Source organism: Pleurodeles waltl, chromosome 10, assembly GCF_031143425.1.
Source record: "Pleurodeles waltl isolate 20211129_DDA chromosome 10, aPleWal1.hap1.20221129, whole genome shotgun sequence".
Classification (NCBI taxonomy): Eukaryota; Metazoa; Chordata; class Amphibia; order Caudata; family Salamandridae; genus Pleurodeles; species Pleurodeles waltl.
In genome coordinates, this window is record NC_090449.1 from 596,375,768 (window position 1) to 596,402,778 (window position 27,011).

A 27,011-nucleotide genomic window follows, 5' to 3' on the forward strand; every position below is an offset into this window, starting at 1 on the left:
GGCATAACGAAACTGAAGGGTCCACCTTCAAAGTAATGTAGGAGGCCCCTCCCCCTGGACCCAGTCAGGGTCTTCCCCCGTGCATGGTGTACTGTGCTGAGGTGGCCCTCTGGAGCTTGGGGGGGCTTCCCTGCACCACGGGGATTGCGGGGGCCTTTGCTTGAAGGCCACTGTCTGCATGTCTCAACTAACAGCAACATCTTCTAAAGTGTAAGCTATTGCTCCAGGAGGAAAAAGATGTATAAATCTGGCCTTTCTCGTGCTGTAGTAAGGGAAAGTGATCATTGAGCATCGCCCTGCATTCAGAGCAGATGTCAATCTTAAGTTAAAGCTGAATTTTTCCTATAGCCTTCCATTTCTATAATCGTTCAGAAGGCAGTGTTGGGCTGGGACATCGCAAGTTGTTTTTCTTGAAAGAAGTTTAGAGTCATAGGTTAATGTGTGACTCCTCTACTCTGCAACGCATATGAGCACCAGCTTGATCCTCAGTTTGTTTTTTCATACGGCGGGTGGAAGTAGTTTAATAGATGGTAATGTGTGACAATACATGTGCTATGTTGATGTACAGCCATACAGGCTACGAGCAGGTGCTTACAGGATAATATTTTCTTTTTGTAGCATATGAGGATAGATACACATGCTTTGCTTCAGCTGTAAAACAGTTTCGGTTTTGTAGTGGCTAACATGCAGATAATGAAGATGTTTGAAACAAATCTCTCTAAGACGAGCTAAACCACAAAGTAAGCGTTCATGGAAGTGTGTGATGTTGACCAAGTAGCAGCTTTACAAATATCTACTAATGGGTTGTTACCCTAAAAAGTCATGGTTGCATCTTTCATATTTGTAAGTTTAGCTCTAGAAAGTATAGGGAGTCGAATTTTGGCCTTTGCATAGCAAGTATGGAGGCATTTACCAATACAGCTTGCAATACTTGCTTTAAAAACAGATAACACTTTTTAGGTTTTAGCAAAGGCTACAACCGTTTTTTGAGTCCTGTCAATATAATACATGAGAGCTCATTTTACATCAAAGGTGTATAATATTCTTTCCGTACAGAAACATGAAATCGTGATACTATACTACTTTAGGTAAGAACTTGGGGTATGTTCTAAGTACCATTCTATCTACAGCCATTAAAGTGAAGATGTGAATGCCAGCCCTGCCTCATGAATGTGAAGCGTGTATCAATTCATGTCTTTGACATTAACCGGTAAAAATATACTTACATCATCTTAAATTTATGTACACAAAATACAACTAGACAGCAAACAAAAAGTTACCTCAGAAATATGTGCCTGATCATCTCCAAAGTGTCACCAAACTGAACAAGACAGAATATATATATATATATATATATATATATATATATATAAAAACAAAAACACGATTAATTAAACCCTGGGAGTCAACTGGAACCGAGCCTCAGCATCGTGTTTTTGTGTTTGTTACTGGGATACTCCACCCTTTGCGCTGAGGCCGCCCTGCAGGGTTGTGTGCCCCTGATGGAGAATTTTGACTGTCTTGTATATGTAGCTACAGGGGCCCGACTCGCTGACCTTCGTACAAGTGAGGCATTTATCCTGATATTTATGATTCTACAGAGGTGAGAAAGGGTTGGGAGGGAGGCATTTGACCTCTCTTTCAAACAGTTTTGGACTTCCTTGTGTTCGTTATTACTTTAATGGCAGCAGCTTTGACGAAACGGTGCTACAAATATACGAACTACATTATGAAACATGTGGCTTTGTCTCTGCACTGCGAATTTGGTTACAAGCACTGTCAATATGGATATAAACATCAGCTGTGGAGTTTTTTCAACGCTATTTCAGCCTGATTATGACACAACTCTGCAATAAGATAGGAAGAACTTGAACAGTGCATTATGGTAAATGTATGCTGTGATGTGCAAGTCACGTGCTATGTGACTTAAAAGCACCTGATCTGTGAGCATTTTCCAACCACCTACCTATGATTAAGACATTTAGTCGAAACGCGTCAGGATTTGGGTGGTGCTGCCGTTTTAAAATAAAATTAAACCCTGGGAGTCAACTGGAACTGAGCCTCAGCATCGTGTTTTTGTGTTTGTTATTAGGATACTCCACCCTTTGCGCTGAGGCCGCCCTGCAGGGTTGTGTGCCCCTGATGGATAATTTTGACTGTCTTGTATATGTATCTACAGGGGCCCGACTCGCTGACCTTCGTACAAGTGAGGCATTTATCCTGATATTTATGATTCTACGGAGGTGAGAAAGGGTTGGGAGGGAGGCATTTGACCTCTCTTTCAAACAGTTTTGGACTTCCTTGTGTTCGTTATTACTTTAATGGCAGCAGCTTTGACGAAACGGTGCTACAAATATACGAACTACATTATGAAACATGTGGCTTTGTCTCTGCACTGCGAATTTGGTTACAAGCACTGTCAATATGGATATAAACATCAGCTGTGTAGTTTTTTCAACGCTATTTCAGCCTGATTATGACACAACTCTGCAATAAGATAGGAAGAACTTGAACAGTGCATTATGGTAAATGTATGCTGTGATGTGCAAGTCACGTGCTATGTGACTTAAAAGCACCTGATCTGTGAGCATTTTCCAACCACCTACCTATGATTAAGACATTTAGTCGAAACGCGTCAGGATTTGGGTGGTGCTGCCGTTTTAAAATAAAATTAAACCCTGGGAGTCAACTGGAACCGAGCCTCAGCATCGTGTTTTTGTTACTAGGATACTCCACCCTTTGCGCTGAGGCCGCCCTGCAGGGTTGTGTGCCCCTGATGGAGAATTTTGACTGTCTTGTGTGTATATATATATATATATATATATATATATATATATATATATATATATATAAATGCAACAAAAAGTGCAGGATGCACAAAAAAGAGCTATAAGAGTTTATAATTATTTTATTGAAGTTAGGCTTTTTTCATTAACTTGATTCAAGTGGAAAGTAGGTAAAATAGTCCAGTGGTGCTTGGTTAAAGAAGGTTGTGATCGCTGACCCGGAGATATTGCACATCACCGTAAGAGAAGCAGTATAAAATGAACATTGTATTTTCTGCTTAAGCGTTTGTATTTTATTCTTCTGTTGTGTCCTTTTTGCTAGTTTCCTGTCCCTCAAACACGGGATATTTTGTTTCCACATCTGCCCAAGTAAGACAACCATTTGCAAGATCCCGAATAATCACCGGAAGCTCAGATATCTAAAAAGAAGAGAAAAATGTTTTAAGTAAACAATTAGTGAGGAATTTAAAGAGAACGGAAAACATTTGGTTGTTGGAAATAAAAAACAATCTTTACAGTGACAGTTTCTGTTACAAGTCTAGTGTTGCTTTATGCTTTTTTTATTAGGTCTGCTGACAAAGATGTGTACAGCTCCTTGCATTGTTAGGCTGATGTGCAATATTGGACGTTCATGATTACTAGTCCAAGGAATTAACATCTCCACTGTTTGAAGATGACTCACTTATACGTCTTACAAATGCTAGATACATCTAAATACCCCTAAATTCCACATGTGGACACACTGTCTAGAGCTGTGGTTCTCAACCTTTTGACTTCTGTGTACCCCCATTTAATCACTATCGGAAGCCTGTGACCTAATTAATTTGTAAGATATGAACCTTCAGACAGAAATAAGCACACATCATATTTTATTGAATGAACAAAAACATGTACAAAGGTCGACATTTTATTTATAATGTAAAGGTTTGAGAATTTTAAAATTTGGTTTTATTTCTACAAGACAGGGTGATAAGGGCGCTAGCAGATAACTCTTTTTTGCCCCTAATACATTCTCTCTTTTTGTCAGCGCACCCTAGTGTTTCAATTGAGGCTACCAGTTAGTCATACTAATGTTTGCTGTACTTACGCAGCTCCTATGAAGCAAGATAATGATACCAACTTAGTTTTTGGCCTTCAAATTCAGATTCCATGACATTTACAGTTTATTTAAATTTTATATTTTGCATGTATATATCATATAAATATAGTAATATTATTTAATGTTCTAAACACGAAACAATCACTGAATGACTCAACTCCCCCTCAAAGTAGAAGTAGCAGCTCTTTGCAAGGAATCTGCAAACCAAAAGCTAAGAACTATGGGTCTAGCACACTAACCCTTCAAAACGTTTTGTATTCTAATCTACCTAAACATGAACCCAGTGTAGGTTCTTAGCTAAGATACAATGGTCATTGTATGCCCATAACCTGGTTGTTTAAACATTTAGTTTTTCATGACTGAATGTGTTCCAACTTGGTGTCGAGTTAAATTGCAGCGCCACATATAAGCACGCCACTGCATTTTGGCTTCAGTTTTCCATACCCTCAGACGCAGAGCACAAAATAAATGTTGGTACTAGAGTGCAGATCTTTAATTTGGAACCTTATTAGATGGTAACATGTGGCCACTCCACAGAAATGGGTGGGCAGTGAGGAATCTGTGGTTAGGGACAGTATCCAGCAGGAAGAGCATTACGGAAGGTAAAGTAACTTGCTTGTCTGGTGTATTCTTCTAACCACAGTTTACTCACTTCTAGAATAGATACCAAAGCAGTACCTCCCAGTTGTGATGGGTCTGTGGAGTGGGCACAGACCAAAACTTCCTGCAGGACTCAATAGGCAAAATAACAAAATACCCTTACTTTGAGATCTGGATGTCAAGGCAAAAGTGTTTTGTGATCATATGAACGAATGTCAACGTCATGGCCTTGGAGATACCAAGGACAAGCACTATGTGTGCCAATGTAGTGGCGTCAGCCTTGACCCTGTTAGGTTGTGCTCTCAGAACTTCCAGAAGCTGTTTTCTGGCCACCTAGAAAGAGACCTTTTCCGCAAAGCCTTTCCCTTCTTGGCCACAGAGAGCTCCCACATAAAGATGACTGTGCACGCATTGTCCTTGGTGCAGTTAATATTAAAACAAAAATTTCTTCTGGGGTCCAAATGTTGGAGCCTCACACTCCATGAGAGGTGGGGCAAAGACCACTGGGAGAGAGATGGAATGATCAACATAGAAAGGAGTCACGACTTTCAACAACCAGTCAGAACGTCAAGACTAAGTCACAGTCCCTCAGTGGTATAAACATTTGTGAGGAACGCGTCAAACCGTTAATAAAATGCATTGCAACGGGTGATTTAAACAAGGACCGTTGGTCCACAAATGCAAAAAAGGCTGGAAGAGCCGAATAATAACAATCATTAGTGCCCATTATAAGACGTTGATGGCCAAAGATAAAACAAACCATAAAACACTCAACAATTTGGCTTATAAGGGGTCTGTCTTGCAGATTCCTCAACAAGTGACAATTTAGTCTAACAGCCTACGTAAATGGACTTTGGAGTTGGATGCCTGGTAGGAAGGATGACAACTTCAGGTGGTAGATCGAACGCAGTCAAATGCCACAGATCAATCTCCATGAATGCAGGTGTAGACTGTACAGGTTTGGGTGAAGAACCCTGCTGCTGTGACAGGAGATCATCCTGAATTGGTAGCCTGATCAGAGAACAGTTGCACATGCCCCAAAGTTCTGGGTACACTCTCCCCAATCTGGAACCACTAGGATGACTTGTGCCCGGTCATTCCTCATCATCTTCAAAACTCAGGAGAGGCAGAAGCAAAAATGTGTACAAGAGTCCTGTGCTCCACTCTAGCCAGAACTAATCTCCTAGCAAGATATTTGGTGAGCACTCCACGGTGCAAAGTTTTGACACTGCATGTTTGACAGTGGTGAAAACATCAAGCCAGAGTTCCCTTCACTGTCGAAAGATGCCCTGTGCCACCTTGGGATACAGACGCATTTGTTATCCACCAGGCACTGTCGTCTGAGCTTGTCCGACCTGGTGTTCAAAGATCCCAAAAGGTGATTCACAATCACCGAGATGCCCTGCACTCCAACCAACAGCAGAAATGGGTAACGTCTTGTGGCAGAATCTAGGATCCCAGTCTGCCCTGCTTGCTTAAGTACCACATGAAAGTGGTGGTGTCCGTGAGAACCTAAAATGACCTCCTTTGACTGATGGTAGGAAGGCCTTCAGTGTAAGACAAATGGCCTGAAATTCCAACAAATTGATATGGAGCACAGACCAGAGTCTTCTGATTTCCACCTCCTGCAAATGGGTAGGGAAGGGAGAGGGCGCTGCCACTGGCTGATCCAAACGCGATCAACCAGCCACTACAGATTGGTGCAGTCTCCTCCGAAACCTGGAATAAGACAGGTTTCCTTGGTGCTGGACAGACTGAGGCGTCATATTCCACTACAGAGGCAGTATATACCACTTGGCGTAGTTGACAAGCAGGATACAGGAGACTAACAGGACAATACGCCTCAAAGTTGCTCTCACTTGTTTGTAGTACCAAAGTTGTGACATCCAGATGGTCTGATTGTTCTGGACAATTACAATGGAAAGAAGGCGCTAAAATGCTCAGTATCTAAGATGGTCTGATTAAAGGAATCCTGGTCAAAGGAGTAAGGTGTTGCTTTGGCTCGCTGATCTGGAATCCCAATGATGTCAGAAGGTTTGCAGTAACCTGCAGGTGGTCCCTGACTGAATACGTCAAGCCCATCTTCAACAGCCAGCCATTAAAATCGGAGAAAACTGTTTACCTGAACCCAGGATGATGGAAAGCAACCACCATGAGGACGAAAGAGAGTTCTGCAAACTGAAAATGCGCCTGGGCACTTAGAACTACAAGTAGTGTCTGTGAGACTGCAGGACAGATATTTGGAAATACACATCCTGCAGGTCTCAGGCCCATCCAGGCAGACAGAACTCTGAAGCATTTTTAATTTGTCCCTCCGCAGGAAGGCACTGAAAGGGCAAAGTCCTACGATGGGCCCAAGCCTCCATCCTTCTTTGGCTGAAGGATATAGCAAGAATAACAATCTGTTCCTAATTCCAATTCCAGAATCCTCTCAATGGCAACTGTGGAGAGCAAACCTTGAAAATGGACAGGTGTTTCTCTGATGAGGGAGGAAGGTGCAGCGGAGAAGAAATACATAGTACAGCATAACCATGCTCAATGTTTTGGAGGACCCACCTGCTAGATGTGATAGATCATGACCCTTACAGAAAGTACAAGTTCATGTCTCCCTCAAGATGGTTGTGGCCGTGCAAACTAAAGCAGCTTGGAAGTAGTTGCCACAAGGGTGGGGGATTGGGAGGCGCGATGTCTGTAGGCAGCTACATGCTTCATGCTAGAATCATGTCTCCAGGCTCGAAAGGGTGACAGCAGTGGGGGCTTGGGAGATTGGCACTGCCTGTAGGTCAGCCCTTTGGAATAGCCTCTGAAGCAAATGTTTGGCAGGGCTAAAAGACCTAGGGAGTGTGCCAAGGACAGACTCTCCTTAAAGAGTTTTAACCCAGAATCAGCTTTATCACCAAATAGGCACGAGCAATCTAAAGGAATATTTAAAAGGGATAACTACATATCACTCAAAAAAACCTGTAGATCACATCCATGCACGGTGACGGAGCACCACACTAGTGCCAATGACTTGTCACAGACAATCAGTAGTATCCAGGCTAGCACAAATCATGAATTTGTTCACAAATTTCACCATCTTGAATGGTTTTGAGCCAAGAAGGTGCTATTTCGTCTGTGACTTCCAGCAAGCAGCATTTACTGACCTCAAAGCAAAGCTAGCAGAAGATAACATTTGTTTTATGAATGCCTCAAAGGGTCATGGGAAAGGAACTGAGGTTCATTTTGCTAGTGGAAGCCTGGCCCACCAGGTGTTCTTGAGTAGAAAGCTGCATAAGGAAGTCCAGGTCACCAGGTGTGGGTCTGTGGAGCCTGGCCACCTGTCTATTCATGAGCAGGGAAGAAGAGTTCGAACACGTGACAGCCAAGGCATCAGTGAGTGCTTCATTGAAGGCTCAGATGAAGCAGGCCCAGGTTGCAAGCCTTTAGTAAGGACATTGTCTTACCTTCAACAGAAGGCAGCTGCAAGTCCAGGACCACAGCTGTCATGTTGAATCACCACACCAAAAGTAAGCACTCTGTTGTGTTGGTTGCCCAATATATGAAACCAATCCTGTATCAAGCATCCTGCATGTTCATGCAGAAACTGTCATTATACTGAAAAGGTAAACCATCCCATCTCAAAGTGGTAGCAAGATTTTGTCAGAATGGAAAACAAATAGACAATTGAGCCTCTAGGTATGCCTATGTGTGTCACAGCTGGTTGTCAGTACGACCTTGGTCGGGGTCGAGATGAAGTTGGCACAACGATGAAGTCAGACAACGGACTTGGCACCAGATCCACCTCTAGAAGTGTCAGTGCGGGCATTGATAGGAAAGTGATTGATGCAGGTCTTGGAGAAGGCATGGACATCTGCACTGGAATTAGTGCAGAACCAGAAGACGTGTTGCCAATGATGGATCTGATGGCAGTAAAGCAACTGTAGCCCCCTGCAGATCACTGGGGCTCAAGGGTGCACCACAGGAATAGTGCCAAACAAGCACAGCATGGCCTCCTTAACGGCCTAAACCTGAAACAGCGTTGTCAATGGCCTGGGGAACATAAAGGCACATCTAGACAAACACCAGAATCTGCTTCTCAACTAGAGAAAGGAAGCAAGATTTAAGTGGCACTTTGACATCCTTGCAACGTCTCTTTAAATAGAAACTGGCAGGAAGAGGTTAAGTCCCACTTTGCCTTATGTTTCTTCTTAGACTTTGACGTCAACTTACTGAATGAATTTGATTGTGGTGGGTACATCCCATAAGAGCAGTCCTAGGAACTGGAGGGGGTCCGCTCATCGCAGGATCCAAGTTTAAGATCCAAATACTGAAAATGAATTATTCATGACTCCCTCACACTTAGTTTCTTGCTAGTTGGGATTTAAAATTAAACTACAAAAGAGAAAGTAATACCTTTGAAAAGAATCCTAACAAAGGTATGGAGTAAAATAAATGTCACTTTTTTATTCCAATGTGCCTCTCCCCCCCTCACACGGAATTAAACGTTTAGTGGGGCACAGAAGGCTTAGATATAAGTTCCACAACTTTCAATGACTGTTAGTCTTGAAAAATCCTATCTAAAACAGAGTAACAATGCATATCAGCACCATTTCAGCTCTCTTCCTACATCTACTGAATTATCAAAACCCTCCTATATCTGTCCAGAAAAACTTAGACTTTGAGATGTGAAAAGTGAAGAGCTATCTTATTGCAAGAGATCATCTTCCTAACTGTTGCTAATACAAAAAATGGATGTCTCTACAATGCACTAGAGAGGTAGACTTGGATAAGTTACTTACCTGTAAATCCTAGTTCTCTTCCAGGGGTATCCTCATCAAAGTCATAAACATTGAATATTCCCGCCCTTGTGCGGGGACCCCGGAGCATATATAAAATATATACACATTATACATGTGTAACAAACAGTCATGCAGGCTACCATGTTAAAAACAGGCTAAAATGCTTTATTTCTATGAAGTTTTTTTTTTTTTTTTTTTTTTTAAATACTACAATAGAGCATAAATAAGTACCCAAGCTCCTAAAACTAGGCTTGGGGAAGTAAGCAGTAGCAAACTCTAGTGAAAAAATAGAGAAAACTGCATTGAAAAACAATGAAGCATTCTTAGCCAATAGGCTGCATGTAGATTAACACAGGAGAACCATAAAAACTTTGGCACTGTGCCTTTAAGACCCTGAGCACCTCCAGTATCCCACCATGCCTCAGGGGTGAAGGAAAGGTGACAGTTGGTTCACAGTTAGGTCAGTTCTTTTTACGGTGACAATTTGTATAATTGAATCAAAATACTGTCTGTCCTGCACTTCCAGTAGACGTGTGTCCGGGGAGGAGGGTGGGTTGTTTATGACTTTGATGAGGATACCCCTGGAAGAGAACTAGGATTTACAGGTAAGTAACTTATCCTTCTCTTCCAGGGGATCCTCATCAATTGTCATAAACATTGAATAGATTAGCAAGCCCATCCCTAAACCCAGCGGACTGTCCGATAGAAGTGCAGGAATAGACATGTCTTACGCAAATAAATTCCTTAGAGAGGCCTGCCCCACTTGGGCATCCGCTCTTGCATCTGAGTCTAAACAATAATGTCTTGTAAAAGTATGTACAGACTTCCATGTAGCAGCCTTACAAATCTCAGATATAGGAACATTGTTAAGGAGAGCAGCTGTAGCCGCTTTTCCCCTTGTGGAATGCGCTCTAGGCCGCGCTAGCAATTGTCTATTAGCTAGCTGGTAAGTATTAACAATACAAGAGACTATCCATCTTGATATTGTTCGCTTAGATGCTGCTTCTCCTGTCCTTAAATGACCATAGTTCACAAACAAGCGGTTAGAGTTTCTAATCGATTTTGTCTTGTCCAAATAAAATTTCAGCACTCTTTTCAAGTCTAATGAGTGCAATGCTTTCTCAGCCGGAGTTTCCGGATTGGGAAAGAATGTCGGTAAAGTTATGGTCTGATTAATATGGAATTCTGACACCACCTTCGGAAGGAAAGATGGGTGAGTTCGCAGAACTACTCTATTGTCATGAAAAACCGTGTACGGTTCTTTTGCAGACAAGGCCTGGATCTCACTGACCCTCCTCGCTGAAGTAATGGCCACCAGAAAAGCCGTTTTCCACGTAAGGTGTTGTAAGGAAGCCTTATGGATAGGCTCGAAAGGAGGGCCCATAAGTTTTGCTAGGACTATGTTCAGTTCCCACGGAGGAGAAGGCCTCCGAATTGGCGGAAAAACTTTCTTCAAACCTTCTAAGAAATCCTTGACTACAGGTTTCGTAAAGAAGGATTCCTGAGAAGGTGACTTGCGATAGGCAGTAATAGCAGACAAATGTACCTTAATAGATGATACCTGCAGACCGGATTTCGCTAGGTGAAGCAAATAGGACAGTATGACGTCCTCCTGCGCCCGTATGGGATTATGGCCTTGCTGACAGCACCATATGTAGAATCTCTTCCACTTAAAAGCGTAGGAACGCCGCGTGGAAGGCCGTTTGGACTCTTTCAAGATGTTCATGCACTCCTGCGAGAGCCCTAGGTGCCCATACTGCAGGAATTCAGGAGCCATGCTGTTAAGCTCAGAGAGGGTAGGTTGGGATGCAGAATCCTGCCCTCCATTCTGCTCAGAAGATCCGGTCTGCACGGCAGCCTCCTGTGAGGTTTTTCCGACAGGTTGAGGAGATCCGTGTACCAGAATTGTCGAGGCCATTGTGGCGCTATAAGAATCATTCTGGTCCTGGATCCGTAAAGTTTGCTGATCACTGCCGGAATGAGGGGAATCGGAGGAAAAGCGTAAAGAAATGTCCCTGACCAGTCGATCAACAGGGCATTCCCTCGAGATCCTGGACGGTAGAACCTGGATGCGAAGTCTGGGCATTTCCTGTTTACATCGTCTGCGAAGAGGTCCAGTTGAGGCCGACCCCATTGCGCGAAGATGTATTCTGCGACTTCGTCGTGCAGGACCCAATCGTGAATGTCCTCCAGGTGTCTGCTTAGAAAGTCTGCTTCTACGTTCTGCTGACCTGGCAGGTGAACTGCTGTGATTGACATTCCTCTGGCCAGGAGCCAATGCCATATCGCTTGGGACTGTCGTGAAAGGGGTAGGGATCTCGTTCCCCCTTGTTTGTTCAAGTAATACATCGTGGTTGTATTGTCCGTCTGTATCAATAGAGTTTTCCCCTGAATTAGCGGTGTGAAAGACTTGAGAGCCAGATGGACCGCTCTGAGTTCTAGCAGATTGATGTGGTACTGCTTCTCCTTGTCTGACCACAGACCCTGCGCTTGAAAAGGACCCAGATGAGCCCCCCATCCCTGAAGAGACGCATCCGTTACCAGAGTGTCGGATGGAAGTACCTGGTGAAATGGAGCGCCCACTGACAGGTGAGGTCTGTGCATCCACCATCTCAATGACTGCAGTGCTACCTCCGGTAGCCGCATTGTGTCTTCCCAGCGACCTGTTCTTTGGCTCCAATTGGCCTCCAATGCCTCTTGGAGGGGTCTCATGTGGAGTCTGGCATTTGGGACAATAAAGATGCACGATGCCATGGAGCCCAGTAGTGATGTCACCTGACGTGCCGTAGGTGCGCTGGCTCTCAACAGGTCCTGGCACTTCATGTTTATTGAGGACAGTCGTTCCTCCGAAGGATACACTTTTTGTAGTTCTGTGTTTATGATAGCTCCTAGGTAGTGAAGACTCTGCGTTGGAGTCAAGGTTGACTTCTGGTAATTGACCTGAAGACCTAGAGCTTCGCAAACTCCTAGTACAATGTCCCGATGGCTTCTCGCCTGCTCCGGAGAAGAAGCCTTTAGTAGCCAGTCGTCTAGGTATGGATATATGTATATCCTTTGTCTTCGTAGATGCGCCGCCACCACTGCCATACATTTCGAGAAAACTCTTGGAGCAGATTTCAGGCCAAAGGGTAGAACCCTGAACTGGTAATGCTGTAACGCTACTCGAAAGCGCAGGAATTTTCGATGCTTTGGAGCTATTGGGATGTGGAAATACGCATCCTGCAGGTCGATGGAGCACATCCAGTCTCCCTGATGCAGTTGAGGGAAAATTTGGTGAAGCGCTAGCATTCTGAACTTCTGCTTTCTTATGTATTTGTTCAGCAGTCTTAGATCCAGGATTGGCCTGAAAACGCCCTCTTGACCCTTCTTTGCTACTAGAAAGTAACGGGAGTAGACCCCCTTTCCTCTGTGGGCAGGTGGAACCCTTTCTATGGCATTCTTTCTTAGGAGGGCGAGAGCCTCCTTGCGTAGCAAGGTGAGATGAGCCGGATTGTGTTTGGTTGGTGGCAAGTGTGGTGGAGGCTGCTTGAAAAGGAGAGAATAGCCATGTTCGACAATATTGAGCACCCATTTGTCTCTTGTGATAGAGTGCCACTCGTGAAGATGAGCAATAATACTTCCCCCCACCGGAGTGGTGTACAGTGTCGAGGGAAGCGAGACTTCATTGCTTAGTGGGTGCTTTTGGAGTGGACTGTTGAGGTCTACTTGACCCTCGCTCCCTTGTGTTTCTTCGCTGAAACAGAGGGCGTCCCTGTCGTTGCTGAGACCTTTGCGACCAATGAGGGGTTTGAACCCTCTGTTGGAAAGGGCGTCTATCATACGGTCTGTACCTCCGCCTGAAATCTTTCCTTCTTTCGAGGCCTACCGCCTTCATGGTATCCACCTCGGTCTTCATGCGGGCCATCTCTTCGTCTGCATGGGCACCGAATAGAGAATTCCCGGCAAATGGGAGATTCAGGATACGTTGTTGTGCCTCCTGTTTCAAGCCAGTGAGCCTCAGCCAGGAAGATCTCCTCGCACAGATACCATGTGCGTACCCATGAGCCGCCAAATCCGCCCCATCCGCTGCCGCGCTGATAACTTGGTTAGATACCAGGCATCCTTCCTGTAGAATCTCTTGGAAATCTTGCCTGTCTTCTCTGGGCAGTTTTTCCGTAAATCTATTGAGGGAATCCCACAGAGAACAATCGTACCTGCCCAGGAGCGCAGACGCACTAGAGACCTTCATTGCTGAAGCCGCTGTCCCGCACATCTTTCTTCCCAGAGAGTCTAAATGCCTGCTCTCTTTATCCGGGGGTACTGTGGATGAAGATGCCACCGAGTGGGTCTTTCGGGCGGCAGCTATGATCACTGAGTCTGGTGGCGGATCCTTCCTAAGGAATAAAGGGTCTTGCTCTGGAGCCTTGTACTTTTTAAGAATCCGAGCCGGGGCAGACTTAAGCGAGGCTGGGGCCAGAAAAGTGTCCATGGTCGGCTGCAACAAACCAGGCACTAGAGGCAGCAACTTTTTCGACGCTGATCTCTGTTGTAGTGTCTCAAATATGATTGATGAGGAGGTAGATGGTTCTGGAACCTCTATATTGAGTTTCTGTGCTCCTCTTAGTAACACCTCGTTGAAAGTGGTTATGTCATCCACTGGTGAGACTCTGGCAGGTGGTGAATCTGTAAGAGTAGGTGAGTAACGCCTGATAGAAGAACCTGATGAAGACCAAGAGGGTGATCTTCTTGAGCGCGACCTGGATCTCCGTTGAGAGCGAGATCTGCTGCGGGACGCTGTAGCCGAGCGCCTAGTCCTCGCGGTCGGCTGTCGAGGAGCTGAACGAGCCCGTTCTGCCCCGGCTGTCGGCGATGGCGTTCTTGGCGGGGAGGCAGTGGGTGAATACGTTCGCGAATATTGCGAATCTGGGGAGGCCGCTGGTCTGTTGAGGCTCTCCAGCCATCTCGGAGATAGGTTGATGGGCGAGACATGCCCAGGAGATGCTCTTGACCGAGAAGAGTCGCTCGGTATGGAGACCACTGGAGACTGAGCCTTGTCTGGCGAGGGGCGATGTTCTGCTCCCTGTTGGACAGGTAAGACCTGCGTCGACGTCGATGGCTGTTTCGACGTCGAAGGACGCCCAGTCGGTTGGTCCTGCCTCGACGTTGATTGCCTCGACGTTGATTGCCTTGACGTCGAACGGCGCTCCTTGGACCTCGACCTGCTCGCCGTCGTGTGCCTCGACGTGGAGCGATGGGAGGTTGACGGCGGATGTTTGCCGTGCCGTCGTGGAGATCTCGACGTCGTGTGTCCTGACGTCGGGGGGCGCACAGCCTTTGGCGGCGACCGGGCATGGCGGCGGTGGCTCGACGTCGATCGGCGGGCTGCCGTCGACGGAGACCTGCCCCTACTCTGATGTTCCCTCGACGTCGTTCCCTTCGACGTCGGGTGCGTCGCCGTCGACGGCGATCTATGCCGGTGGGACGGTGGTAGCGACGACGTCGACGGTGAACAAACAGGTATTTTCCTACCTGTCGACGTCGACCGGGCCATTCTCTCCTGAGAATGGCCTTCTGGATGCCTGGGGAGCGAGGAGGACGATGTTCTTTTCCTCTCCTGAAGCCCATGAAGTCGGATCTTCTCTCTGTCTTTCAGAGTCCTCCTAGACATGTTCTTACAGTACTGACAAGTGTCAGGGCAGTGACTCTGAGGCAGGCACACTATGCACAGAGAGTGGGGATCTGACTGGGCCTTCTTCTTCCCACAAGCAGGGCATTTGACAAAAAGAGAAGGCATTTTTCTGTCAGAAAAAACCTTCCCAGCTCAGACAAAGATGTTATTTGTCGAGTGAAAAGTGAAAAACGCTTTTTTAAAGAATTTTTCTGAGGAAAACTCAGAAAAACTGAGAGCTCAATGCTCCAGGATCCTCTCAGAAGGAGCCGGAAAAAAGAACTGACCTAACTGTGAACCAACTGTCACCTTTCCTTCACCCCTGAGGCATGGTGGGATACTGGAGGTGCTCAGGGTCTTAAAGGCACAGTGCCAAAGTTTTTATGGTTCTCCTGTGTTAATCTACATGCAGCCTATTGGCTAAGAATGCTTCATTGTTTTTCAATGCAGTTTTCTCTATTTTTTCACTAGAGTTTGCTACTGCTTACTTCCCCAAGCCTAGTTTTAGGAGCTTGGGTACTTATTTATGCTCTATTGTAGTATTTAAAAAAAAAAAAAAAAAAAAAACTTCATAGAAATAAAGCATTTTAGCCTGTTTTTAACATGGTAGCCTGCATGACTGTTTGTTACACATGTATAATGTGTATATATTTTATATATGCTCCGGGGTCCCCGCACAAGGGCGGGAATATTCAATGTTTATGACTATTGATGAGGATCCCCTGGAAGAGAAACATCATTACACTGCACTTGCACAAGTTAACAAGACAACATCTTTAACACTGCACAACAAAATAGTCTAGCTACATTTACCACCATTCGGGAGAAAATTACAATATTATTTTCTAATTTTTTTCGGCACATTGGCACATTATGCAACACATACCCCAAAGGAGCTTGGAATATTCCACATCATTTGTTCCATAAACTGGTTGGGGTTATGTGAAAGCTCCAACTTTCACTGCTTTAACATACTTGTCCTATTTATTCTTATGATGGACATTTTGTTTGTCGGAGAACAGAGCCTACTGAAGCTCTCAATGGGTAAGAAGATTACAGTGAGATAAATTATTCAACATTCACAAGCATATGGGGGATAACCATTTGACTTACAGAGGGTAAGTTTGCATTCTTCTGATAATATGGGACTAAAATAGCTCTACTGGACTTCAAAGACGCTATGTGTCAGAGGTCCTGGTAGATGTCTGTCTAGATTTTACTAAAAACCAGCTGTCTTCTAGACCATTCCTCCATCTATCCAGTTTGACTAGCCACCTAGGTATATGAGATTTGGTGCTACAATTATTTAAGCTAATTTAGTCAATGAATTGTTGGACATATGAAACTTTCACTTCTCTAAATACCACTCCTTCCCTGGTTGGCCAGCAGCTCATTGCTTTACTGTGATTCCGCCAGAAAATAAATTGTAGATTACTACTTGCACTCCATGAAGAATTTTCATACCAATCTCAACACCGCTTAGCCCTATCTGAGTGGCAATTTTCTAGTACTCAATGATTCAAAGACAGGGATTAATGTCTGAGTTGTGAAGACACCCCAACTGTCACATGATCACCAGATCAATGCAGTAAGTGAACAGACAAACTTCAAAATGCTTCTTTACACCTTTCTTGTAACTTGCAGATCAGCTAACTACATCTTACTAAAGCTGTAAAGATTGGGCTGCTACAACTTGCAATAGCTACATTTTACTGAGAATCTATTAATTGCCTACAGCAAATTCAAAATAAAATAGCGAAGACAATATGTCAATTTAAATCAATGGATCTTGCAGTCTGCTCTAGAAAGAAATCATGATTTTCCAATGGAATAAGGTGGTTAAATATCAAACAAGGCCATACATGTGCTGCTGTAGCCATTTATAAATAGGTTTCTGCTTTTCAAAGTTATTCTTTGAAACTTCCTAATTTGTGTAATGCACAGAATTACATTGTTGAACTGTGGCACGCCACTTTTTTACCAGGAGGTTGTCAAAACAGACCTTGTTCAGGAAATCCGGTACTCAACAAATCATACCAGGCTTTCTCCCTATTCAATTTCACTATGGAAGAGTAGCCATATATGGTGTTACCAACCATGTAATGCAGGTTGCCAAACGTAGAGAGGGATGGTTCCACGCTATAATTTCCAGTTATGCAAATAGCACATTTATACAAAATTAACCAGATGTACTTCAAGGCATCGCATCAAGCTAGTAAAACAAAATACAGGCAAAGATCAGTACAGGATTTAAAGAGAGCAGAGTCAAACAATACCTCAGCTCGGATTTGTCGCATCGAGTCACGGTCCCGCAGAGTAGCAGTGTGAGGTGTCTTGTTAACTGTGTCAAAGTCAATTGTGATTCCGAATGCAACACCAATCTCATCAGTTCTAGCATAGCGTCTGCCAATGGACCCAGAGGAATCATCAACTTTGTGGGAGACTCCATGCTTGGTTAAAGCTTCAGCTGTCAAATCAAAACAGAAATTATGCTAACAAGGTGTTCAGTGGGATGAAACAAGGAGGGTGGCAATTTTGAGTGCAACAGCAATATGAGTTAAAAAATGTACTACCAAAAATGAGCCAAAGGCATCAGAAGGCTAGTCTAAAAGCAGAGTGATGCAACACAGTACATAGCGCAAATAGGACACACTTATCGACGTTAGTGTGCGCACACTAGCACACAACATAAATAATCTTCTATTCTGCATAGGTTGTGGGTACAAGTTCTAGAAAACAACTACAAATCAGGTTATATATCAGCTTATGTTAATGTTTCCTATATTGTGGCAACACAATTACTATCCAGACACTTGCAATGCTTTGTGCTATGTAGGTTGTTAGACTTGGCAACCTTAGGGTGGTCATCCACCAACTTTTTGCCTGCCTCCCTCCACTTTTCTCACCCTGTTTTTGCTAGTTGTATGACTCTGCACACTTTACCACTGCTGACAAGCACTAAAGTGCATGTGCTCTCTCCCCTAAACATGGTAACATTGGCTCCTACCCATTTGGCATATTTAATTGACCTGTAAGTGCCTAGCAAAGTGTACTAGAGGTCTAGAGGTGCCCAGGGCAGGTAAATTAAATGCCACTAGTGGGCCTGCAGCACTGATTGTGCCACTCATGTAAGTAGCGCCTTATCCATGTCTCAGGCCTGCCATTACAGGGCCTGTGTGTGCAATTTCACTGCCAATTGGACTTGGCATTTAAAACTAATTGTCAAGCATTAAACTCCCCTTTTTCTACATATGGTAGAAAGGTAGGCCCCAGGTAGCCCATAGGGCAAGGAGCTATGTAAGTAAAAGGTAGGACATGTACGTATGTGTTTATATGTCCTGGTAGTAAAAAACTCAAATTCGTTTTTCACTACTCTGAGGCCTGCTCCTATCATAGGCCTGCATTAGAACTACCCATATATACTTTTAAGTGGTAGATTCTGACCTAAAAGGAGTAGCCCTGTCCTCTTTAGTATGGCCAGAATGGTAATAGAAAATCTGCCTACTGGTGAAGTTGGTTTTAATATTACTAGTTTATAAATGCCACTTTTAGAAAGTGGGCATTTCTCTGCACTTACCACTTTCTGTGCTTTACAGCCTGTCTCAAATCTATGTCTGTGCTGTGCTGGTTGACAGCTCCCCTGGTGCATTCTACCCGGAAAGTCATAAACACAGGACACACAGCCACTTCTCCATTCATCTGCATACTGAATGGGTCTCTCTGAGCTGGTAGTGTGGAGGGGCTCTCACACTTCAAAGGCCGGTGGCCTGACCCCACACAAAGGACTGATAACCTCCCACAGGGATCCAGGCAGACAGGGCTGGGTTGAAAAGCTGTCCAGAGGACTCATCTGGACTGCTTTGCTTTCCCTTTTGGAAGGACCCTGCCTTCCTCCACAAGTGCTCCAAGGGTTTGGATTGACCTTGCCTCCTGTTCTGAAGTCTTAGCGCCAACAAAGACTTCACCAAAGAGAAGAAAATCAAAAAGCGTCAGAAGAATCTACGCAATGCCTGCAGAAATCGATGCACCGCCTGCCTCACGGACGGAAAAATCGACCAGATCGATGCATCACCTGCTCCTTCGTACTAGAGCATAAAGGATTTTTAATTCATTGTCCCTGGGCATCAAAATAATCCCTGCATCGCAGTGAGGTCCAAGGCTGCGTGACAGGAGGTGGGGGTAGGGGGGTGGGAATAAAAAAAATTAACAAAAAAAACAACATCCCCTAGCAGTGTGGAAGGAATTGACACATTGTTTCTGCAGTGCAGGAAAATAAAATTACGCATGCTTTGTTTTTTAATGCTCATCTTCCTCTGCAGTCCTCTGCGTTGTTATTTTTGATGCATAACAGGTACTTTGTTCTAAAACCAACGCATCCACAGATTTCTGTGGATTAAGACTATTTGAATCTTTCTAAAAGTGATATATCTACTTGTGTGCATTGGATCTTGATCGTAGTTTATCTTATTTGCTTCAGATAAAGATTATCTATTTTTCTAAACTGTTGTAGTGTACTTTTGTGGTGTTTTCACGGAGTTACTGTATGAGGTATTGCAAAACTTTACACATTGCCTTCCAAGTTGAGCCTACCTGCCCTGTGTCTAGCTACCAGAGGGGGAGCACAGGATAATTTAGTTTGTGTTGTGCCTTACTGTGAGAAAACAGGGCTGATTGCAGAGGCCCCCTGACTTTTTGCGCCCATTTTTCACTTTTTGCTGGTGTTTTCCTGACTCTGATGGTGTCCAGGGGTACTGCTAACCTTTCCCAGGGCCCATGCTCTGTGTAAAATCAGTATGCAAATTAGGCTAATTATAATTGGCTATGTCAACCCACCTTTAAGTCCCTAGTATATGGTAGGGCATGTAGGTTTAGGGACCCCAGCATAGGTAGGGCACCCATAGGTGCACTGCTGAGGTGCCCAGTGTCATTTTAAAGGCAGGCCTGCCTTGCTGGCGGCTTTTAAATTAAAGTTACATGGAAATTCGACTTTGGAATTAAAAGTACTTCCGAAGTCTTAAACTACCTTATTTTTACATATAAGTCGCGCCTAAGGTGTGCCCTATGTGCCCCTAGGGCTGGATGCCATGCAACTATAAGCAGGGACCTTATAAAAATAGTTTTATAAGCCCTGGTGAGGTAAAACAGCCAATTGTTTTCCCATCATTATAGTGAATGGCCTCCATAGGCTAGAATGGGGAGACTTTATTTATAAAGTCCCCTTAAGTGTCAGATACCTCAAGTTTGCTATCAAATTAATTGTTCTAACAAATCCCACAATTTACAATTGCTGGATTTAATATAACTTGTTCAGGTAAAGAGTTTTAAACTGTACCTAAAAAGTTGCCAACTTCAGCCCTGTAGTGCTCTGCTCTGATCAGCCTGGCCAGGCTGCCTTGATGAGGTGTGACTTATCCTGGGCTGAGCAACACAAAGGAATGTTCCTGTGGGAGGAGAACATCCCTCAGTAGATGGAGAAGCAGGAAGGGGGAGGGCTGCCAAACTGGTCTTCAAAGGCGGGGAAGGACATATGGAACAACCCAGCACCTCCCTCATGTAGGAAGTTGGCTCTGTATGTGCTATTTCAAAGTAAGGAATAGCATGCACAGAGTCCAAGGGTTCCCCTTAGAGGTAAAATAGTGGTAAAAAGAGATAATACTAATGCTCTATTTTGTGGTAGTGTGGTCGAGCAGTAGGCTTATCCAAGGAGTAGTGTTAAGCATTTGTTGTACATACACATAGACAATAAATGAGGTACACACACTCAGAGACAAATCCAGCCAATAGGTTTTTGTATAGAAAAATATCTTTTCTTAGTTTATTTTAAGAACCACAGGTTCAAATTCTACAGGTAATATCTCATTCGAAAGGTATTGCAGGTAAGTACTTTAGGAACTTCAAATCATAAAAATTGCATGTATACTTTTCAAGTTATTGACAAATAGCTGTTTTAAAAGTGGACACTTAGTGCAATTTTCACAGTTCCTGGGGGAGGTAAGTTTTTGTTAGTTTTACCAGGTAAGTAAGACACTTACAGGGTTCAGTTCTTGGTCCAAGGTAGCCCACCGTTGGGGGTTCAGAGCAACCCCAAAGTTACCACACCAGCAGCTCAGGGCCGGTCAGGTGCAGAGTTCAAAGTGGTGCCCAAAACGCATAGGCTAGAGTGGAGAGAAGGGGGTGCCCCGGTTCCGGTCTGCTTGCAGGTAAGTACCCGCGTCTTCGGAGGGCAGACCAGGGGGGTTTTGTAGGGCACCGGGGGGGACACAAGCCCACACAGAAATTTCACCCTCAGCGGCGCGGGGGCGGCCGGGTGCAGTGTAGAAACAAGCGTCGGGTTCGCAATGTTAGTCTATGAGAGATCTCGGGATCTCTTCAGCGCTGCAGGCAGGCAAGGGGGGGGTTCCTCGGGGAAACCTCCACTTGGGCAAGGGAGAGGGACTCCTGGGGGTCACTTCTCCAGTGAAAGTCCGGTCCTTCAGGTCCTGGGGGCTGCGGGTGCAGGGTCTCTCCCAGGCGTCGGGACTTTGGATTCAAAGAGTCGCGGTCAGGGGAAGCCTCGGGATTCCCTCTGCAGGCGGCGCTGTGGGGGCTCAGGGGGGACAGGTTTTGGTACTCACAGTATCAGAGTAGTCCTGGGGTCCCTCCTGAGGTGTTGGATCTCCACCAGCCGAGTCGGGGTCGCCGGGTGCAGTGTTGCAAGTCTCACGCTTCTTGCGGGGAGCTTGCAGGGTTCTTTCAAGGCTGCTGGAAACAAAGTTGCAGCCTTTCTTGGAGCAGGTCCGCTGTCCTCTGGAGTTTCTTGTCTTTTCGAAGTAGGGGCAGTCCTCAGAGGATGTCGAGGTCGCTGGTCCCTTTGGAAGGCGTCGCTGGAGCAGGATCTTTGGAAGGCAGGAGACAGGCCGGTGAGTTTCTGGAGCCAAGGCAGTTGTCGTCTTCTGGTCTTCCTCTGCAGGGGTTTTTCAGCTAGGCAGTCCTTCTTCTTGTAGTTGCAGGACTCTAATTTTCTAGGGTTCAGGGTAGCCCTTAAATACTAAATTTAAGGGCGTGTTTAGGTCTGGGGGGTTAGTAGCCAATGGCTACTAGCCCTGAGGGTGGGTACACCCTCTTTGTGCCTCCTCCCAAGGGGAGGGGGTCACAGTCCTAACCCTATTGGGGGAATCCTCCATCTGCAAGATGGAGGATTTCTAAAAGTTGGAGTCACTTCAGCTCAGGACACCTTAGGGGCTGTCCTGACTGGCCAGTGACTCCTCCTTGTTGCTTTCTTTGTTCCCTCCAGCCTTGCCGCCAAAAGTGGGGGCCGTGGCCGGAGGGGGCGGGCAACTCCACTAAGCTGCAGTGCCCTGCTGGGCTGTGACAAAGGGGTGAGCCTTTGAGGCTCACCGCCAGGTGTTACAGCTCCTGCCTGGGGGAGGTGTTCGCATCTCCACCCAGTGCAGGCTTTGTTACTGGCCTCAGAGTGACAAAGGCACTCTCCCCATGGGGCCAGCAACATGTCTCTGGTGTGGCAGGCTGCTGGAACTAGTCAGCCTACACAGACAGTCGGTTAAGTTTCAGGGGGCACCTCTAAGGTGCCCTCTGGGGTGTGTTTTGCAATAAAATGTACACTGGCATCAGTGTGCATTTATTGTGCTGAGAAGTTTGATACCAAACTTCCCAGTTTTCAGTGTAGCCATTATGGTGCTGTGGAGTTCGTGTAAAACAGACTCCCAGACCATATACTCTTATGGCTACCCTGCACTTACAATGTCTAAGGTTTTGTTTAGACACTGTAGGGGCACAGTGCTCATGCACTGGTACCCTCACCTATGGTATAGTGCACCCTGCCTTAGGGCTGTAAGGCCTGCTAGAGGGGTGTCTTACCTATACTGCATAGGCAGTGAGAGGCTGGCATGGCACCCTGAGGGGAGTGCCATGTCGACTTACTCATTTTGTTCTCACTAGCACACACAGGCTTGTAAGCAGTGTGTCTGTGCTGAGTGAGGGGTCTCTAGGGTGGCATAAGACATGCTGCAGCCCTTAGAGACCTTCCTTGGCATCAGGGCCCTTGGTACTAGAAGTACCAGTTACAAGGGACTTATCTGAATGCCAGGGTGTGCCAATTGTGGATACAATGGTACATTTTAGGTGAAGGAACACTGGTGCTGGGGCCTGGTTAGCAGGGTCCCAGCACTCTTCTCAGTCAAGTCAGCATCAGTATCAGGCAAAAAGTGGGGGGTAACTGCAACAGGGAGCCATTTCTTTACACCTCACATCCTGCAAACCCAGACAATTAGGTGACCTCCCCCCCAAACCCCCCCAATTAGATTAGGACAGGGCAGGAGAAGGGTGTGTTTAAGAATTTTAGCCACACCAGTGGATGGGCTCAGCCAGATGTAACCTCCAAAAATCTGTTTCAGCAATGATGGATTTTTGTGGAATGTTGCTCCCTGGGATTGATCTTTGCCACACTTCCCAGGAAGTGGTCATCACAGGGGAAAGAACCCTGCACCTGATTGGAGAACCAGGACCCCCCTGTTTTCTACCAAGGAGCAAGGATGAATACGGCAAACCTGCACTCACACCTCAGTTCCCTAACAGATCCCAACAAGGAAGAACATCAGAAGAAGGACTGCCCTGCTGGACTCCTGACCTGCAGCTGGGCACTACACTCTGAAGGATTGCACCAGCTGCACACTTGGGCTTCACCACTAAAATGACTTTGCCTGTCTTCTACTGCTTCAAGAAGGGGCTCCCTGTTTGCTACAGGTACAAAGGAGCTGCCCAGAGTCCCCTGCATCAAGTCCTGCAAGCAGAGCCCAGCTGACCAGCGTCCAGTGTCAAATTGAGTATTCTGACAATTGTACTCCCAACTCCCAAGGAGCAACTCAGAGCTTCTGGAACCTTGGATCAAGTTGTGGACACTTCAAGGACCCAAAAAGGACCTCTGGAAGAAGATCCAGAAGTCTGGAGACGTTGGGAACAACTCTATAATTTGTAGAGGTGCATTGTGGGAGGTGTAGTCCCAGACCCCAAGAGGCAAACCAGAGCCTCTGAACCCTTGGCCGGTGCTGTGGACCACTTTCCTAAATCAAGCAACACTTCTGAAAGTAAGTGTGACAATGTTACCTCGTGGGTGGCCTGAACTCTGGACTTTGTCCCTTTCCAGTGCGACCTTTTTAACCCTTTGAGCTCTAGTTGCTTCTACGCACTAGAAAACATTAATTCTTTAAAAATTCATATATCTGGTTCCCCTTATCTGCTTTTAATCATTTGGGTGTCATTTTAAAGATGAAAATATAATCTATTTTTATAAATTGGTGTTGGTTTTTATTGTGTTTTGTGTTACTTATTTACTTTTTTGTGAATTCTAAATGCTTTACACAATTGTCTTTTAAGTTGAGCCTTGCCGCTCGTTGCCAAGCTACCAAGGGTTGAGCTGGGTTTAATTTATTGAGACCTAACTGGACTTAAGTGGAGGTTAGAAGCCTACTGCTAAGCGTAGGTACTTACCTGCCCTTACCAATAACCCATTTTCCAACACTTACCCTGACTAGGACTGTGATCCCTACTTGGACAGTGTGCATACCTCTGCAAACTAGAGACCCAATTTCTGAGGTGGTTTGAAAGAGTCCTCATGCAGTGGGCTAAAATACGGCATTTATGTTTGGTTCAATAGGCTGGTCTCTATGAATCCAAAAAAGGCCCATGACTAAATACTTCACCTGCTGTGCAGTTCTGTGTCATATAGGCATCAGAGCTTTGGCCAATGAAAATAGGGATATTTGGTATCCAACAACTTGTATTATTAAACTCTCAATGATTCCAGTGACAGATTTAATAATACATGCACCCAGGAGGGCACCTTAGAAGTGCGCCCTGAAAACCTACCAACTGCTGGTGAGCTCACAGACTAGTTCTGACCATCCTGTCGCCAACAGACAAGAATCTGACCCTCACCCCCCCCCAAAAGGAGACAGCCTTTGCTCTCTGGAGGTCAGAAACAAAGCCTGTTTGGGCAGAGGTGTTACACACCCCTCCCCACAGGATGACTTGCATGCCAAGGCAGGAGTTTCAAAGAATCCCACAGCCTCCGGTATGCAGAACTGGCCTTCCTCAGGGGGAAATGCCCTCCCCGCCGACCCCAGGGCCCATCCGGCAGCTGGATGGGCGTGAAGGAAAGTTTTCCTTACCCAGTAGACATCTGTCTGTGGTATGCAGTGCTGTAGATTAACATGCTCTGCATAGACAACTTGCTCTGCATGCTCCTGCCATCTAGTGTTCTGAGTTTTTTTTCCTTGAAGAAGCGTTTGAGACATAGGATTGAGTGACGACTACTTCTCTGTGATTTTGCTCATGGGCTTCGACTCCTTTTTTAAGATTGTTTTCCCGCAGGCGTGTGAGAAAAGGAGTGTAGAGGACGCATAGAGAAAGATGTCAATTCAACTCTTAACTATATATGTACAATTATATACAAGTATAAGGTAACAGAAATGGTCACAGGTGTCCGGGGACGGCTGGCTCATGTAAATCTACAGCACTACATGCCACAAACAGATGCCTACTAAGCAAGTAACATTTTCCACTCGATGGCCTGTGTGGCTTTAGATATCCATGCTCTCCATAGACTGTAAAGTAGTCCCTCCATGAAAGTGGTGGCAAGCCTGTGGGAGTTGCAGTTGACCGGAAAAGTGTTCTTCGTTCCTGTTGGCCTACATTCGCTTGCTGGCGTGCAAGTACATCTACACAAAAGTGTTCTGTTAAAGTATGTGGTGTAGACCATGTAGATATCTTACAAATGTCAGCTATGGGTCTATTTCCAAGATAAGCCATAGTGGCTCCCTTGTTTCTGGTACAGTGTGCTCTGGGAATAACAGGAAGTTGTCTTTTTGCTTTAGCATAACAAGTTTGATTATATTTTACTTTACATCTAGCTATGCCATTCTTGGATAATGGATTGCCTTTATGGTGTAGTGAAAAGGCTACTAAGAGCTGTTTAAGTCTTCCTAAAGTATTTAGTTCTGTCAATGTAGAACATAAATTAATGTTTAATGCCTAAAGGGTGAAGGGCTCTTTCGGCAACTGTGTCACTTTGCGGAAAGAAGACTGGTAACTCAATGAATTGATTAATATGGAACTGAGAGACCACTTTAGGGAGGAACTTCGGATTAGTGAGAAGAACCACCTTGTTTCAAGGAATCTGGAAGAATTGTCCTTCCAATGTTAATGCCTGGAGCTCACTAACACGTCTGAGAGATGTTAAAGCAACTAAAAACGCCACTTTCCATGAGATGTACTTAAGACGACATGACTGAAGGGGTTCAAAAGGAGGACCCATGAGCCTTGTAAGGACAATAATGAGGTTCCATGATGGTGCAGGGGGCACTCTTGGTGGAAAGACCCATTTAAGGCCTCCCATAAATGTGTTGATCACTGGAACCCCAAAGAGGGATGTATGTTGTCTGTTTTGTAAGTATGCAGCTATGGCAGCAAGATGTAAGTGAATGGAGGTAAATTCCCTTTTTGTAGATGAAGCAAGTAGCAGACAATGTGTTGGACAGTAGCTGTAATGGGATGCTCTGGAGGTGTGTTTCAAAGCTTCTCTTAGGATGTCCATGCATTCTGCAGGCAAATTTAAGTAACCAAACTCTAAGACCTCAGGAACCATAGCACAAGGTTAAGAGATTTGGGGTCTGGGCACCTGAACTGTCCTTGGTTCTGAGTGAGAAGGTCCAGCCTATGGGGAAGCTTCTTGTGGTTAACTACTGAGAGGTCCAGTAGTGTGCTGAACCAGGGTTGGCGTGCCCATGTAAGAGCTACAAGGATCATGTTGAGAGATGTTTGTCTAATCTGTCAAACTAGAAATGGAATGAGAGGGAAAGAAGGAAAAACACAGACAAACATCCCCGACCAGTTCATCCACAGAGTGCTGCCCTTGGATAGAGCATGTGGGTACCTGGAGGCAAAGTTTTGACATTTTGAATTTTCTGCTGTGAAGAAAAGATCCATTTGAGGTGTTCCCCACTTCCAGAAGTGTTTTTGAAGGACTGAGTTACCATTCGTGGACTTGTTGCTGCATTCTGCTGAGCAAGTCTGCAAAGTCGTTGTACGTTCCTGGGAGATAC

General features: G+C 45.2%; 1 protein-coding gene across 2 annotated transcripts in view; it reads right to left on the minus strand.

The window, feature by feature from the left end:
• Positions 1–2,890: 2,890 nt before the first annotated feature.
• The window catches only part of GARS1 (glycyl-tRNA synthetase 1), a 156,652-nt gene continuing 132,531 nt past the window's right edge, over positions 2,891–27,011 (minus strand). For both annotated transcript variants that reach the window (XM_069211052.1, XM_069211051.1), the window contains exons 16-17: positions 17,190–17,380; positions 2,891–3,205 (exon numbers count right to left, since the gene is read on the minus strand). In XM_069211052.1, coding sequence (XP_069067153.1) covers positions 3,080–3,205; positions 17,190–17,380 — 317 coding nt within the window. In that variant the 3' untranslated portion in view covers positions 2,891–3,079. The remainder of the gene's footprint in view (positions 3,206–17,189; positions 17,381–27,011) is intronic.